Raw genomic sequence first — 17,796 nt, 5'->3', positions numbered from 1 at the left:
TAGTCCTCAACATAATGAAATGACAGAACAGATGAATATGACTCTTTTTTAGAGAACTAGAGCATTACTAGATATTGTAAGTGTGGCCACGTCATTTTAGGTAGAAGCAGTAAGAATCATCTATTATGTTATCGACTGATCTCCGTCAACAATAATTGATTTAAAGAAACCTATAAAGATGTGGACCGATAAGCTAGTTGACCATTCTTCTTTACATATTTTTGATTGTCCAGCGTATGTAATGTATAATGCCTAGGAAAGAATGAAACTTAATTCTAAGCCTAAAATTTATATATATTCTTGAGCTATGATGATGTGAAGTGAAGGGATATTGCTTGTGGGACCCCATTGACCACAAAGTAATCATTAGTAGGGATGTCATCTTTGTAGAAAATTTACAAATGGATGCAAGTGATAGTACAAGGAAAAAAAGTTCAAATGCTATTGATGTTTAGGTGAAAGTGGATTCATTTGAAGTAGCACTAAAGTATGATGAGCAAGTACTAGTTTAATCAGTGGCTCATGAAGTTTGACGGTCAACTCGTAAGAGGGTACCATCGGCTTGGCATAAGAAGTCTTTTTTTGGAGTGTAATGTTGCAGTAGTCATCCTCTTTCCAAGAGGCTATATGTATTCTAGATTATGTCTTTGTGAACGACAGAAATGCAAAAAGAAATTGAAGCTCTACACAAAAATAGGACATGAGAACTTATATCATTATCATAAGGAAGAAAAGCTACCAGAAATAAATGGATCTATAAGATTAAGAGAGATAACAATGATCAAGTGGCATTGTATCATGCACAACGGGTCGTGAAAGGACATGCTCAAAAAGAAGATATTAACTTTAATGAAATATTTTTCTCCACTTATTACAATTTAAATAGTTCTGATTTTATGTGATATATTTGACTTACATCCACAGAAATTAGATGTGAAAACTATGTTTCTTCATGCTAAACTTGAAGATGAGATTTATATGCTCTAACAAGAGGGTTTTGCTATAAAAAAAAAAAAAATAGAACTTGGTTTCAAGTTGAACAAATCTCTGTATGGTTTAAAGTTGGCATCAAAGTATTGGTACAAAAGATTTGATTCCTTCATTGTTAGCCTTGGATATAGTAGATTCAGTATAAACCATTGTGATTATTACAAAAGGTTTAATGATGATAATTTTATTACCTTACTATTATATGTTATTGACATGTTGGTAACATGCCTCAACAAATATCAAATCAAAGAATCAAAGGCATGGTTGGCTAGGGAGTTTGACTCGAAGGACTTGGGACTAGCTAGCAAACAAGATTCTAGAGATGCAAATTCATCGAGACAGAAAAGATAGGAAGTTATGACTGTCAGAAGAATTACTTGAGGAAAATCTTGCGACACATCAACATGCAAGATTATAAGCCAGTCTTTATCCCACTTTATGTGAATTTTAAATTATCCTCAAATACATGCCTTAACAATGAAGCGAAGAGGATATAAATGTCTTGAGTACCATATGCATTGACGATGAGCAGCTTAATGTTTGTTATGATATGTACTAGATCATATATTACATAAGTAGTTGTCATGGTCAGTCGGTTCATGGCAAATGGTAGAGAACATTGAAACAAGATTAAGAGGATTCTGAGACATATTAGAGAGACCTCTGATACTGCATTATGTTATGAAGGATCATATTTTTAAAAAAAATACACAATAGGCTATGTGTTTACACTTGCAGGAGGAGCAGTAAGCTGGGTTTCAAAGTTGCAGACTGTCCTAGCTCTATCTACTACAATGCTTGTTTTCGCATATCATAACTTTTTATCGTTCTGAAACTTGAAAATTGATGATTAATAGATGACATGTACAGACTCAAACCTCTGCATGCTATATAGAAGATCCATCCACACTACAGCATGAGACTATTAAACCACAAGCCAGACAGCCAGCAAGCTAAGCTAGTGGCATGCCGTATAGGTACAATGACTTGCAATACAATACCGACTGATGCCGGAAACCTTAAACAACCAAAAATTAAGAGCAACTCTCATTAAAAGATGATAACTGTAACTTGGAAAACAAGATTGCAAGCAAATCAACATAAATAACACAAGTAGAAAGCACATATCTGAAATAAAACAAAACATCAATGCAGATATGTGAAATAGAAGGCTAAAGTACCATAGCATAGCGATAAAGTTCAATTTCACAAATTGAACATAAAAACAACACAACTAGTTGAATCATCTGCTACAAAGTCTTTAGAACAAGTTATATAAGTAATGCCCAATTCGCTAACCCACAAGCAGTCACATACCATTAGTTTGTAGTCATCAGGCTATAAGTAATTATCCAACAGGTAACACAAAGAAACAAAAGATAAGATATGACCAAAATGAAAGATGCATCATAAAAGGACAATGCAGAATTGAATTTCAAAAACCTGAACCGCGGGCCAACATGACATTTCCTGAAACATAATCACCATAGCATAACATCCAGACTGCAGGAAGAATACTTTCACTGCAGAACAACATAATCTGTTCTCAATTGGCGCGGCTTCTGATAACATCAAGGCCCATCTCAGTCGGATCAGTCGCTTGCAACTCCACCTGGATTCCATCCAGTTCTCTCTTGAATCTATCCTTGGAGCTTGCATAAAGCATCTTATTTCTGACTCTAGCGATGTCAGGGGACCTAGATATGAAACCAAGGAAACAACCGAGAAATCATATAGCCGCAACCTTAAAGTCAAAAATAGAGATCAATTGTCCCAAAGGGAGGTTTACCAAGCAATGAAGAAGATCTTGCTTTTCTGGCAGTTCTCCTCAGTCACGAAATCAAAGTCATATATAGCATATCTGCATTCATCTGCAGGAAGGCTGGCAGCGAAGTCCTCATAGGCCAAAGTGGGTTCACCAAGCTTATCGACGATAACCTGCTTCTGCTTCTCATCGATCTTGAAGATGATGAAACGGTAAGTTCTCTTGGCCTTCAACTCCAAGAACTTTAGCTTGCAGTCATCGTTCACCGCCATTCCAGACGCTGCGTTGGACTGTTATTTCGTAGACACAACATATGCAAATGACTACAGCCGCCCAAGCAAATTCTTCCTTAAAAACTTCATTTTTCAGCTTTGCTACGAGAACTCAAAGAAAATTGAAGGTAGGCAATGGATCATTGACTCAAACCAAAGATTTGAGTCATCCTTCAACCCGAGAGAATAAGGTATTAAACGCATATTGGATAATTCATCCACATAATCCAGAGAATAAACGTGATCCAACACAACAGCATGGATGCCGGAGGACCAGAGACGTGTGCACCGGATCAGATCCGGTGCACCTCACCCAGAAAGACAGTATGATTACCAACTCCAAGATCGGTGCATTGAACACCATAAAATGACACGGCACCGAAAGGGGGCGATCGTTGAAACCCTAAAATTAGAAAGATCGAGAAGGCAGGAGCAACGACATACCATTTTTCAAGGTTGCGGCGATCAGAGCGAAATGATCGGGGGAGAAAACCTTTGGGCTGCAGCCGATGAGAGACAGGGGCTCCGAGATCAGAGGCGCGCGGAGATCGCCTCTGCGATGGGAATCTGAGATCGACACCAAAGAGAAACAGGAGCCTCTTTTATTGTGGAGGTCGGCTGAGGAGCCAATTAAAGCACGACTCCTTTTTTCGGGTCGTTCCCCCTTTTTCTTTTAGGTACAATACACCGTGACGGGCGTCACACGCGACCCGATACAAAGTGAGGCCCGACACGTTCCCGTCTGAGCTCGGCCTTCGCTGGTGCCAAAAAACCAATAATACTCTTCCCGCCACGCTTGTTGTTTACCCTCTAGTTAGCGGCCTTGTTGATTGGAGAGCCCGCTGGAGCCCAATTTGGGTCCACCTTTCTTATCTCTTTAAGATTCGCGTGACGTTCCGAGAACAACGGTCTCTATTCTCTACCTCGATGAACACAAGTGCTTTGTGATTCACATTCAATGTTGTGACCTGAAAAATAGAAAGCCCTGCTATTAGCCTATACAAATTTTCTTTTCCATCTTTTCATGTCTCTAAGAATATTTTCTCCTTTTTTTTCCTATCAAACTCGAATATTAACTTTGATTCATATTTTTTAATTATCTAATATTTTGATTTAAATCTTACCGTTAGAAAAAAATATTATTGACATCTCCATCAGCACGATATGATCTTGATTTGTATGCAAAGAATTATCTGAGATAGAGTACGTTTTCTCTAGACTTGTTATCTGCATAAAGGTCGAGGTCAGAGGTAGCTTCCCGAGTCTATCCCTCTGATGCTTACGTTAGTACTGAGGTTTTCCCCTCTCTAATCTAAAGTTAAAGATGTATTTTTATACTGACCTTAAGGAAAAAGAATATCTCTAAAAGATTCTGCAAGGGAGGCAATTCATAATTGACCCGAGCTGCCCCTTGGACTTTCAAAAATATTCATACAAATATTCCACGAGGGAGGCAGTTCGTAATTAACCTAAGTTGTCATTAGACTTCTAGAAATATTCTTGTAAATATTTTATATGAGAGGAAGCTCGGTAACTGACCCGAGCTACCTTTCGAACTCCTATCTACGTAGGTAGAAGCGTATTAGCCTTATGTGGCATTGATGAGGTAAACGATGGTAAGTTGATTTTATATTTCCTATCATTTATATCATCTTCTCCCGAATGTATGCTTCGAGATTTTTGGGGTTCGAGGTGTATCATTTGGTTTTTTTTTTTATTTAGGTCAGATTTTCATGTGTTTTGGGTATACTTTGCCTTATACCTCTGTCATAGCAGGTTTTACTTGGTGCAAGTTAGATTTTCCTTAACTCGTGCACCTCGGGCACCCTTTAGCCTAATCTTCACCATAACCCTTTTTTTTTTTACGCAAATTGAGTTTTCCTGACTCAAACATCTTTGGCGTACTTTGCCGCGACCACGAGCGCTATTGCGGAGACATAGAATATCACTTGACAAAAGTATGTCTCAAAGACTCCTGTAAAAAGGGCAAATATGAATAAGATATACTATGCCTCTACAATAGGGTATATCATATATGTTATGTTATATATCATGTGTGATGTAGTGCATGCTATAAGTATTACGAGTACATCTCAAGCAGATCCAGGTTTAGAATACTAAAAGGTAGTAAAGTGTATTCTTAAGTACTTGAGAAGGACTAAGGATCTTTTACTGGTATATGGAGGAAGTAACCTCAAGATTGAGGGTTACACAGACTCAATTTTCTAGTCTGATATTGATGATAGCAAGTTGAACTCAGGGTATGTGTTCACCCCTAAATGGAGGAGTAGTAAGTTAGAAGAGTTCCAAGCAAGACACTATTGTTGACTCGATCGCTAAGATGGAGTATATTGCTATGACAGAAGCAGTAAAGGAGACAATTTAGATGAAAAAGTTTATCACTGATCTAGGAGTCATGTCAGGCAACAAGGAGTCGATTCCCTTATATTGCGACAATAATGGGGTGATTGCTTAAGCAAAGGAACCCAAATCTCATCAGAAGTCTAAGCACATTTTGAGGAGGTTCCACTTGATAAGAGGGATTATAGCCCATTGTGATGTAGCAATTGATAGAGTTCCATCCGAAGATAATATTGCAGATCCATTGATAAAGTCATTGTCTCAAATTATTTTCGAGCTTTACCGGAATCTGATGGGGATCAAGTATGTGGGTGATTGACTTTAGGTCAAGTGAGAGGTTACTAGTTAAAAGTGCCTTGCAAACCAATCATGTGAGCGGTAGCACGTGTGATACGCTGCACAATCTCTTTTTGTTAATATTAATAATGATACTTTTGTAGAGAAATCTAGGGACGACATCACATGTACAACGAAAGAATAAAAACAAAAATATCAGATTTCCATAAAAATGTTTCATCATCGTGCGAAGATTGGTACGTAAAAACCCGCAAAATTAAAAATCTCGTGTGAGATAGTTGTGTTACCTAGGGAGATTCTATATCCCTAAAATCCTACAGATCTATTGGAGAGGATGAAGGAGGTCAATTGTCTTCCTATCTAGCGATATCCATACGGTAGAGGCTACAAAGACGCTCATTGAATCACTGCCTAAATCTTCATACCTACTAGTTAAGGAGGAGAATAAGAGGTGGTAGCCAAAAAGGCCTAACCTATGGCCCTTTGGTTCTTTCCTATTTATAGAGGTCCATTATCAACTTAACCCTAATGGATCATGCCCTATTGGGTTCTAGATCTCCATTTAACTACCCAAGCCTCTTAGATTAGTGGGTCTCTACACAATAATCTCTCATTGGCTCTTATTGGATCTCATCCATATGATCCAATAATTTAGGGGCTTATTGGATATCCAATAAAATAGGGGCTCCAACGGATATCTCATATTCGAACCTTTGCTCGTCGCAACACCTACCATATGTGTGTGACCCTCTAAGCTTAATATTGAGCTAGTCGTGAGTCATACTTGTCAAAACTCCTTTTGGCTCAGTGAACCATTATCTTCATAATAATTCACTTGACTCATCGACTATAGATATACTAGGCTACTACGCCGTAGTCCCCATACGATACAAGAGAATCCAATCTTTTGGACTATTTATCCTCAATTATCGTGTATCTATTGTCCCTCATCCATTTAATATCCTAGAGACTGTATATCAAGCATGGTGCTATTAGACTCATACGGTTTCTACTCGAGTCTCGCTATAATCGGATTCTACCGGAGAACTCTTTCTCTCTCAATTCGAATGACATTGGTCAGGGATTTGTTTAAGCAAGAACACATGAGATATTTCTCTTATGACACTGAGTGCGAATAATCCTCTATCGACACTCAATAGCCTTCATAAGGTTGGCTGCCACTCCCGATGACCGATTGTGCTAGATTTGGAACCTCTAGACCTATAAGTCTGGTATTAAAGAGTGGAGTACTCATATAGGATATCCTTGGTGTCTCAAGTCTAAGGATCATATACACCACTAGGATGACGAAATCGCTGTTTGATAATAAAGCATCATCAACCATCCATCATTTCGTGAGCAAATCAATCAATGAACTCATTCTCCAATGAGCACCTGCACTGTATCCCTAATGTCCCCACACAAGCGGCTATGAGACTAGCCGCCTCCATCATATGTATGAGTATACAATACACTAGTCTGTTCGGTTATCTCGATGTCCCTCTCAAGTAACATATGATCAGGATTGTTTAGGATCTGTATTTAAAGGTAAATCATTCTCATTATCGTGATCTCATCACGATCTGATTCCTATTGCACAGATCCATAAACATCACAATATATATATGCATATATGCAATAAACAATATAAAATAATAAAATATTAAATAATATAATAAGCAAAAAGACTGTGTATCAAGTCACACGTGCCATCACTTATGTGATTGGCTTATAGGGCACATATGACTAGCAGTTTAGACTAGTGAGATGGTTGACATCAAGTATGCCACGCAAGAGGTTTGCAAGAGGCATATTTTTGAAAAGTAAAGATGTTAGCAAAAAATCAATAACATTTAGATTTTAGGATCTTTGAAAAAATAACTAAGATATGGATTTTTATCTTAATATACTCCCACTATTTTCTCGTGAAACACAATATACCCTTTGGCATGTGAATTAGAAATCTCCAACGAATTTCTAATAGGGATCGTGATCCAATTCACATCTTAGCATAACCTCGAGGGACCTAACCAATCACACTAAGCCCAAAAGGTTGGCAACTCTTACCAATTACAACTCATTGTGATTCTCATCATGTTTGGCCTCCAAACCATCATGGCCTTGAGGGACTCAACTAACCATGGTGTTTGGTTAAGTCACCACCATCATTATAAGATAAATCTGATTCAGTGATATACCCTCGAGGGACTTGACCAACTTAACCTATATTGAAAAATGATTACTGCCTATAATGATGGAAGGCTATGTGGGTCAATCTAATTACCTCATGTTTACCAACTTAATATTATTATTAGAAGGGTTTTTAATTTGATTCAGTCTCATAGTTAAATATATTACGTTATACACATATATTTAACATATATTTATATTGCGTGCAAATACATATACCTAGTAGGTGTAGAAATATATTATATCACATATATGCACAAACTGTTGAATCTCATATTTTGATGATGAAACCACTTGATAATTGTGTTTATGTTTTAATCTATGTTTTGAGTGATGCAGGATGCTTTGATCAGGATGAGATAATTAAAGCAGGAAAAATCATGTTGGGCCGAAGGAACATGTTAGAAGATTGAACGTCGGGCCGATGGATCGGTCGACATTTCGACAGAAGGCTTCAGGCCGTGGACTCGTGCATCAAGCCAAGAAGAGTGGGTATTACGCCAAGGATATCGGAGTTACGGAGTCAATTGACCGATTGGGCAATAGGCCGCAGGAGAGGACGATGCGCCGAAGAATCGGACGAAGCGTCGAGGGACCAATGACATGCCGGACAACTTGATTAATGCTTAGTATTAATTGTCTAGATCAAAGTTTTATTTTACATGTGCAGGATTAACTACGATGAAAGTAAGACATGCAGCAGGAGTTACGCTGGAGTCAAAAACATGATCACGTTAGGGGTTCGAGAGTTTGATGGAAATCCGGACGGTCGTCGGAGGTTTTGCAGGAACAAATCCGAGAAGTCCAAGAGCTTGCCAAAAAAGCTCGTCGGAACTCGCCAAGAGGATCGTCGCAAGTCCAGGAGTTTGCCGGAAGTCCGCCGGAGCATCGCCGAGGGTTCGTCGGATGTTCGTCGGAAGTTCGCCGAAAGAAGCGATTAACGTACCGGAGCAAGTTGTAGTAAATATCTTAAGAAATATCATGGTTAGCATGTAGATTAAGCTAGGAATGAGAGGTGATCCCATTAACTTAATCTTGGGGCAATTGGGCCCTTGATAGACCCAAATTGGGCCGAATGGATCAACCAATTCGGACCAGAATTCCTACACGACGGTGGCACCACCAGGGTCAGTGGTGGCATCACCTAGGAGATGGTCTCCCAGGAAAGCTGGGCGGTGCAACCGCCCAGGTCAAGCGGTGGCACTGCTTGGGCTCAGTCTCCGAGCGAGACTGGGCGGTGGCACCACTTGGGCTCAGTCTCCGAGCGAGACTGGGCGGTGGAACCACCCTAGTTAGGCGATGGCATCGCCAGAGCTCGGTCTCCGAGCTCTGTTAGGCGGTCGTACCGCCCAGTCTGACGGTAGTACCGCCAAGACCCCGAAAATCTGGGAGATGACATTTTTGAGCTCCAAATTCAAACCAGTTTGGGGCCTATATACCCTATCCTTTCCTGCATGAAAGGGCACCAAAAATCTAATCTTACTCTGTGATTTTTAGAGCTCAAAAGTGTTGTAAAGGCTAGAAGTTCTCCTCCCTCTTTTCTTCCAAGTTTTGATCTTTCAAGAGAGGAGAGAAAATTCTATAAGGGTTGTCTCGTAAGCCCGTTAAAAGGAGTAAAACTATAAAAGGGTGGTTGGCCTTCGCCTATTGAAGGAAGGCCTCTAGTGGACGTCGGTGACCTCGTCGGAGGAGGAAGCCAAAAGTGGATGTAGGTCAAGATTGACCGAACCACTCTAAAATTGTGGTGCTCTCTGGTTTGCATTTATTCTTGCTGCTTACCTTACTACAAACCTCCATATGTGCTTTACTTCCTCATTACTTTTGATGTACTCCTTTATGTTAGGATCGAGAGCACTAAGAGGGGGGGGGGGTGAATTAGTGCAGCGAAAATCTTTCAACGATTAAAAACGAAAGCTACGTTCGTTCGATAAAAACTATTTTAATGCAAAAGCCAATTCTAAGATTACTTATGATTAAGTGCAGTTTATGTCTAAACACAGTTTGCGTCTAAGCGCAATTTATGCAGTTTGCAGTTTGCGTCTAAATGCAGATTGCGTCTAAGCGCAGTTTGCATCTAAGCGCAGTTTGCGTCTAAGCTCAGATTGCGTTTAAGCGCAGTTTGCGTCTAAGCGCAGTTTACGTCTAAACTCAGATTGCATCTAAGCGCAGTTTGCATCTAAGCGCAGATTGCGTTTAAGCGCAGTTTGCGTCTAAGCGCAGTTTACGTTTAAGATCAGATTGCATCTGAGCGTAGTGCAGTTTGCGTCTAAACGCAGTTTTACGTCTAAACACAATTTTACGTCTAAACGTAGTTTTACGTCTAAACGCAGTTTGCGTCTAAACGCAGTTTTACGTCTAAACGTAGTTTTACGTCTAAACGCAGTTTGCGTCTAAACGCAGTTTTACGTCTAAACGTAGTTTTACGTTTAAAAGTAGTTTACGTCTAAAACACAGTTTTACGTCTAAGCAGAATCAAGACGTAAACGTAAACTGCAAAGAAACTTGTTCGCAGAAATCAGTTTGCAGTTATAAACAGAATCAAGACGTAAACGTAAACTGCAAAGAAACTCGTTCGCAGAAATCAGTTTGCAGTTATAAATAGAATCAAGACGTAAACGTAAACTGCAAAGAAACTCGTTCGTAAAAGCGCAGAAGACAGTTTACAGTTATAAATAGAATCAAAACGTAGGTGTAAACCGTAATGTAGAGATCGTACGAAAACACCGATTTACGTCTGAATGCGGATTTGAAAAGAACAGAACTTAGAAACTTGTTCGTAAAAACGCAGAGAGCAGTAGCTATGTAGGAGGTTTGCAGTAATGATAAAGTGCTCAAAATGAAAGCAAACCAGAGATTTAGAGTGGTTCGGTCAGTCTTGACCTACTCCACTTTTGGCTTCCTCCACCGACGAGGTCACCGACGTCAACTAGAAGCCTTCCTTCAATAGGCGAAGGCCAACTACCCTCTTACAGATTCACTCCTTTTGACGGGCTTAGGAGACAACCCTTACAGAAGTTTTCTCTCCTCTCTTTACAACTCAAACTTGAAGAATAGAAAGAGGAGAACTAGCAGTTTTGAGCTCTAAGAAACACAAAAAGATAGCAAGATTTCGAGTGTGTGTTCTGTGCTTTCAGTGCTGAATGAGTGGGGTATTTATAGGCCCCAACCCAGTTCAAATTTGGAGCTCAAAACGATCAAATCCCGGAATTCCGGGATCAGGCGGTTGCACCTCCTGACTGGAGAGGTTGCATCGCCTGGTAGAGCTCGAGGACTGAGCTCAGGCGGTTGCACCTCTCTGTCAGGGGTGGTTGCACCTCCTGAGTCTGGCTCGGAGACTGAGCCCCAGGCGGTGCCACCTCTTGACTGAGGCGGTTGCACCTCTCTGCCAGAGCTCGAAGACCGAGCTCAGGCGGTGCCACCTCTCTGTCAGGGAGGTTGCACCGCCCAGTCTAGCTCAAAGACTGAGCTCAGGCGGTGCCACCTCTTGGTTGGGGAGGTTGCACCGCCCAGTCTCGTTGGGAGGCTTAGCCCAGGCGGTGCCACCTCCTGGCTGGGGCGGTGCCACCTCTTTCACTATTTCAGCTCACTTGGTTTGGCTCCAAACTTGGCCCAAACCAGTCCGAACTTGGGCCTAATTGGCCCCTACTTGGGTTATAGGATTAACACCTAATCCTAACCCTAATTAATGTGCTAACTATGATTTTAAAGACATTTTCTAAGCTATTACAAAGTTCGCAAGTCAAGACTTCTTCTGGTGAGCTTCCGGCAAACTTCCGGCGGTCTTCCGATGAACTCTCAGAAACCATTCTGCGGACTCCCGGCAAGCTCCTAGACTTCACGATTTGTTCTTAGCGAGTTCCAACGAGCTTCTTCGGCAAGCTCCGATCTTTCTCGGCGAGCTCCGCGAACTCCCAACGAACCTTCCGGCGAGCTTCCGAAAAACCCTTCGGCAAGCTCCCAAATCATTCTCGGCTAGTTCCGGTAGCATTCCCGACGAACCTTCGAACTTCCGTCGAACTCTCGAACTCGCAACAAATCCTTCGCGCTTGACTCCGACACTTTGTTTCGCTTTATGTCTTCATCGTTATCATAGTTAATCCTGCACAATTAAAACAAAACTTCGATCGAGACAATTAATCCTAAGCAATTAACCAAGTTGTCCGGCATGTCATTGGTCCCTCGACGCTTCGTCTAATTCTTCGGCGCATCGTCCTCTCCTACGGCCTATTGCCCAATCGGCCAGTTGACTCCGCAACTCCGATATCCTTGGCACAATAACCGCTCTTCTTGGCCCGATGCCCGAGTCCACTACCCGAAGCCTTCTGTCGATACGTCGACCGATCTACCGGCCTGACGTCCAATCTTCTGACATGTTCCTCCAGCACAACATGATTTTCCTGCTTTAATTGTCTCATCTTGATCAAAGCATCCTGCGTCACTCAAAACGCATATTAAATCATAAACATATATCAAGTAGTTTCATTATCAAAATACGAGATTCAACACTTTATAAACTCGCCTTCAAGTTAAGTTTCCGAAAATGGGTTTACGTCGGAAACGATTTCATCGTACGAACGTCGTTTTAAATCGTCGAAAGTTTTCCGTTGCACAAATTCACCCCCCCTCCCCTCTTAGTGCTCTTGATCCTAACACAAACATCCACACCAGATGATGATCATAGGCCAGAACCTAGCATGATCACTCACAAAATTTCTATGTGTGTCTCAGTGTATCTTTATGCCCAATGATCATCCGTCTCATCCTCATCAGTCCCACCGGCACCTCCACACTCCCACCGTACCTTCTAATGGAATTACAACTTAATTACAAGCACGCAGACAAAAAAATGTGTTAGGATCGAAATCGACACTAAGAGGGGGGAATTAGTGTTGGCGTAAAAGTTATGTCGATTCCAAAATCTCATTCGACAAAATTGTATAAAAAAATATGTTAACTTGAAAACGTTCGTAAGAATGTAATGAACAAGTAAAGCAGTTTGCAATAAATGTAAATAACAAAATAGAAATGCAAATCGAGTTTTATAGTGGTTCAGTCGTCGTGACCTACGTCCACTCCCGATTCCTCTTCCGTCGAGGCCACTGGCATTCACTAACGATCTTCTTTCCAACAAGCAAAAATCAACTACCCTTACAACTCTTTCTTCTTTTGACAGGCTTATGAGAAAACCTTTACATCCCCTTTTTACAAGGTAACCCTCACACACCTCCCTTAGATTTACTTCTAAGCTCAAGGAGGAGGAACTCAATGTTTTGGTGGAGTTTTCTCAAATTTTTCCTTAAGAATTCTTACTCATTTCTTGCTATCCAAGTAGGGTATTTATAGGCCCCAAATGGTTTAAAAAATGGGGTCAAAAATTTAAATTTTCGGGTCTTCCGAGTATAGGCAGTACCACTGCCTATACTGTGCGGTACCTCTGCTTGGGAACCACCTTGGGTCACCAAATGGGCCTTTCACTTGGCCCAAAATAGTCCCAACTCGGGCCTAATGAGCCCCTAATTGAGTTAGCATGGTTACACAAAAAACTAACTCAATCATGACCTAACAATGACCAATTAAGACACAATCGATTACAAGACTAGAATTCTATGTTTTCCAGCATGTCATTGGTTCATCCGGCGCTTCGTTCGATCCTTTGGCGTATCGTCCTCTCCTTTGGCGTATCGTCCTCTCATTCGACGTATTGCCCAATCGACATGTTGACCTCCCGCAACATCCAATCTCATTGGCACAATGTTTGATCCTTTGGCCCGATGCCCGAACTTATGGCATGAAGTCCTTCTACCAGTACGTTGATTGATCCTCTAGCTCGACGTCCAATCTCCTGACATGTTTCAGTCCGGGCCCAACGTATGATTCCTCTTGCTTTAATTGATTTACCTTTTTTGATCGAAGTTAGTCCTATGTCACTCAAAATACATATTAGATCACAAACTCATCAATTGATTTCATCATCAAAATCCAATATTTAACAATCTCCCTGAAGTTTAAACTAAACTCCTCCAATCAATATGCCATATTGATAAAACTTTTAAATTTAAAAAATCATATAATGTTTTAAAACATAAAAGTACATCATACCACACATGATTCAACTCATCATCATATCTTCTCCCCCTTTTATCATCAATAAAAATGAGAAGTGCATCTTGCAAGTTTTTAAGATATGTAAGTTTTATAACATATAAGCTAGCGATAATTTTGAGTTGTACAAGTTTATAAATTTTGCTTCTTGAGATGTGCAAGTTTGCACTTTTGCTTCTAGATGTGTAAGTTTGCACTTTTGCTTCTCTTGAGATGTGCAAGATAGCAAATTATTTCTTCTCTTTCAAGCTATCAATTTGCTTCTTCTTGAAATGTGCAAGCTAGCAAAACTTTCTTTCCATTTGTCATTGTCAAAAAGGAAGAATACAATGGTACAAAATTTTTCTTTTTATATTAATTTTTAGATCATAATAAATATAATTAATAACGATAAGTTTACATCAATATTTTAATTATAAAAAATAAAAGATCAAGTCATGAATACTAAAAGACCATGAGTCATTTTTTACAAATCTCCTCTTTAGTAAATAACAAAAAGAAATCTTAAGAGATTAAATAGTCAATGATCTTTAAAGGTAATCTTATATTATAAATTCTGAAAAATCAAGAGAAAATTTTGAATAAACATTCTCTTTAGTAAAATGAAGGAATCATAGTAAACGATATTGATTAATATAAAAATCTCAAGTTATAATTATCAAGATCATAGTTTGTTTGTATAATTATCCTCTTTAGTAAAAGAAAGAATCATAAAAAAATCTTGATTCATAAAAAAAATTTAAGTTATGATTATGAGAAATCATGATTCATTTGGATAAATCTCAATAAAAAGGAATGATACGAGAACACAATATCTTGATTCATAAATAATTTTAAGTTATAAATCTCGAAAAATCAAGATCATGATTTCGATAAAACTGATTAAATTCAAATTATCAAAATCACTTTCATAGATCACAATATTCATAATATAAATAGATTCATTAATCTCTTATTGAAAATTTTAATAAGCTTTTAGGGATAGATTCATTTTCAAGAAAAATAATTCATTCCTCCATGTGATTGATTTCATGCCATTGTTTTCTAAGCCAAAACCATACATCATCGTTTGAACCCGAAAAACAAGCATCATCATAAAAAATCATCATGATCAATAGTATGACATATTAAAACATCTTAATTCCAATGATCTTTCTTTTGTTATTGTTTATTGTAGTAATACATTTTCCTTCTTAAGTGAATCTAACTTTTGATAGTACAAGCAATTAACATACAATAGTCATGCTTATTAATTAATTTTAAAAAAATTAAAATCATTAGAAAGAGAAGCATGATCCACCCGTTCCTTTTTTTTATGTTAAAACTATGTATTATGTTTAAAATCGAAAAATAAGATTCATCATAAAAATAATCAAGACTTCAAATCATCATGCATAATTAAATCATTAAATCATCATGCATGATTTCATTAAACATAAAGCATTTTCAATCAAAACTATTTTGTTTCAGCTAGTGAGTTTTGTGAAGTGTGTTAGATTTCCGATCATAAGCCTTGAGCATCTACTATCAAAATTTTATTCTTGTACCTAGCTTTCGATTGTAAAGATGTTTACAAGAAAGATGGGTTTCTTTAGGTACCTATTTGACTTTGGGTCCCTTATGGTTGGATCTATCTATCTTGTTTTTTGACATAAGGTCATTTATGGTTTCTTTAGGAACCCAAATTAATTTATGCAAATCATATCTTTTAAATAAATATTTATATATAAAATGATCATGTGTACCAAAAAAATATATTTATTTTCAAGGAAAATATTTAATGTGGGTCTTTTAACAAATATAGTTGGCTTTTATTGAGTGTTACTACTCACAAAGCTAATTCCTTCTTTTCTAAGAACATTACTCTTATTGATAAGAATCATATTTAAATATTTACTACCAATTTTAAATTTATATAACATTTATTGTAATAACAAATTTACCTTTTTGCATGAATCCAATTCTTCACATTTAGTACCAGAAGTTAATATACAATTATCATGCTCATTTTTTACAATTTTAAATTCACTAGCAAGAGAAGCATGATCCTTTTTTAACAACTTATATTTTTTACCAACTAGCTTATATTCATCAAATAAATCATGGAAAATATCAAGTAATTCATTGTAAGATAAATGAGATTCAATTGAGTTATTTACCTCATCGTTAAAAGCTATTAAGGCATAGTTCGCCAAATTGCCTTTGTTGGTTTGCTCCTCATCCCATGTCATATTGAATGCTTTCTTCTTCTTTGACAGCTTTTGCTCGAAATGTCAAATCCTTCATATTCTTTAGAAGGTAGTTCTCAAGTTCATCATGTACTATACAAGTCATTTCATAGGTCATCAAAGACCTAATAAATTCTTCAAGCAGAAAGTTATTTAGGCCCTTTGCTTATTTTATTGTCGTTACTTTTCGATCCTAACTTTTTGGAAGGGATCTTAGAATCTTATTTACAAGTTCAAGATTAGAAAAATATTTACCAAGAGCTTTCAAACTATTGACGATATCCGTAAAATGGATGTACATGTCAATAATAGTTTTAATTAGCTTTATTCGGAACAATTCAAAACTATGCATCAAAAGATTAACGTTAGACTCTTTAACTCTATTTGTGTCTTCATATGTGATTTCAAGTATATGCTAAATATCATATGTAGTTTCGCATATAAAAACCCGATTAAATTTATTTTTATCTAGATAGCAAAATAAAGTGTTTATTGCTTTAGCATTCAAAGAGAAAGTCTTTTTCTCCAAATCATTCCATTGGTTCATTGGTTTGGAAGATTTTTCAAAACTATTTTCAATGATATTCCATAAATCGAAGTTCATAGAAAGCAAAAAAATCCGCATGCGAGTTTTCCAATATGTGTAGTCCGTCCCATGGAACATATGAGGACGAATGAAAGAGTGATCGTCTTGATCGACGGTAAAAGTCATTTCTCTTGGGTGTTAAACCAAACGAGAAAAATCTTGGCTCTGATACCAACTATTAGAAGTGAAATCAACACTAAGAGGGGGGAAATTAATGTTGTCGTAAAAGTGAAAGCAGCTTGCAATAAAGGTAAATAATAAAATAGAAATGCAAACTGAGTTTTATAGTAGTTCAGTCGTCACGACCTACGTTCACTCCCGATTCCTTTTCCGTCGAGGCCACTAGCATTCACTAATGATCTTCTTTCCAACGGGTGAAGATCAACTATCCTTACAACTCTTTCTCCTTTTGGCAAGCTCAGGATGTAACCTTTACACCCCATTTTTACAAGGTAACCCTCACACACCTCTCTTAAATCTACTTCTAAGATCAAAGAGGAGGAAACTCAATGTTTTGGTAGAGTTTTCTTAGTTTTTTCCTTAAGAATTCTTGCTCCTTTCTTACTGCCCAAGTGGGGTATTTATAGGCCCCAAATGGTTTAAAAATGGAGCTAAAAATTTAAATTTTTGGGTTTACCGGGTACGAGCATTACCATCGTCTACATTGGGTGGTACCATCGCTTGCTAGTATGGTACTAGGTGGTACCACCACCTGACACACTGACACTGGGTGATACCATCGCCCAGTCTAGCGAAGCCACCGCTTGATAGCTTGGAAAGGTATGCTCTTGACTTTTTTAACTTATAAGTGATTCCACCTAACCTTGGGTCACCAAATGAGCCTTCCATTTAGCCCAAAATAATCAAATTCAGGTCCAATGGGCCCCTAATTGAGTTAGCATGGTTACACCAAAAATTAACTCAATTATGACCTAACTATGACCAATTAAGACACAATCGATTACAAGACTAGAATTTTATGTTGTTCGGCATGTCATTGGTTCA

The 17,796-nt window shown here is 38.3% G+C and overlaps 1 protein-coding gene across 1 annotated transcript; it reads right to left on the bottom strand.

Annotated features, from left to right (window-relative positions):
- Positions 1-2,203: 2,203 nt before the first annotated feature.
- LOC135670980 (actin-depolymerizing factor 4) lies at positions 2,204-3,680 on the bottom strand. The gene is made up of 3 exons (XM_065178788.1): positions 3,472-3,680; positions 2,780-3,045; positions 2,204-2,687 (listed from the first exon to the last, which is right to left on the bottom strand). The coding sequence occupies exons 1-3, from the start codon at positions 3,472-3,474 to the stop codon at positions 2,537-2,539; spliced, it is 420 nt and encodes a 139-aa protein (XP_065034860.1). The 5' UTR covers positions 3,475-3,680; the 3' UTR covers positions 2,204-2,536.
- Between the last annotated feature and the right edge of the window lie 14,116 nt (positions 3,681-17,796).

Source organism: Musa acuminata, unplaced genomic scaffold (assembly GCF_036884655.1).
Source record: "Musa acuminata AAA Group cultivar baxijiao unplaced genomic scaffold, Cavendish_Baxijiao_AAA HiC_scaffold_1137, whole genome shotgun sequence".
NCBI lineage: Eukaryota > Viridiplantae > Streptophyta > Magnoliopsida > Zingiberales > Musaceae > Musa > Musa acuminata.
This window is presented reverse-complemented; position numbering and strand designations above follow the sequence as displayed.

Coding starts and splice junctions, on each gene's coding strand:
- LOC135670980 (XM_065178788.1), bottom strand. Junction 2,688..2,779: donor AAGATCTTCTTCATTGCTTG/GTAAACCTCCCT, acceptor TTTCATATCTAG/GTCCCCTGACATCGCTAGAG.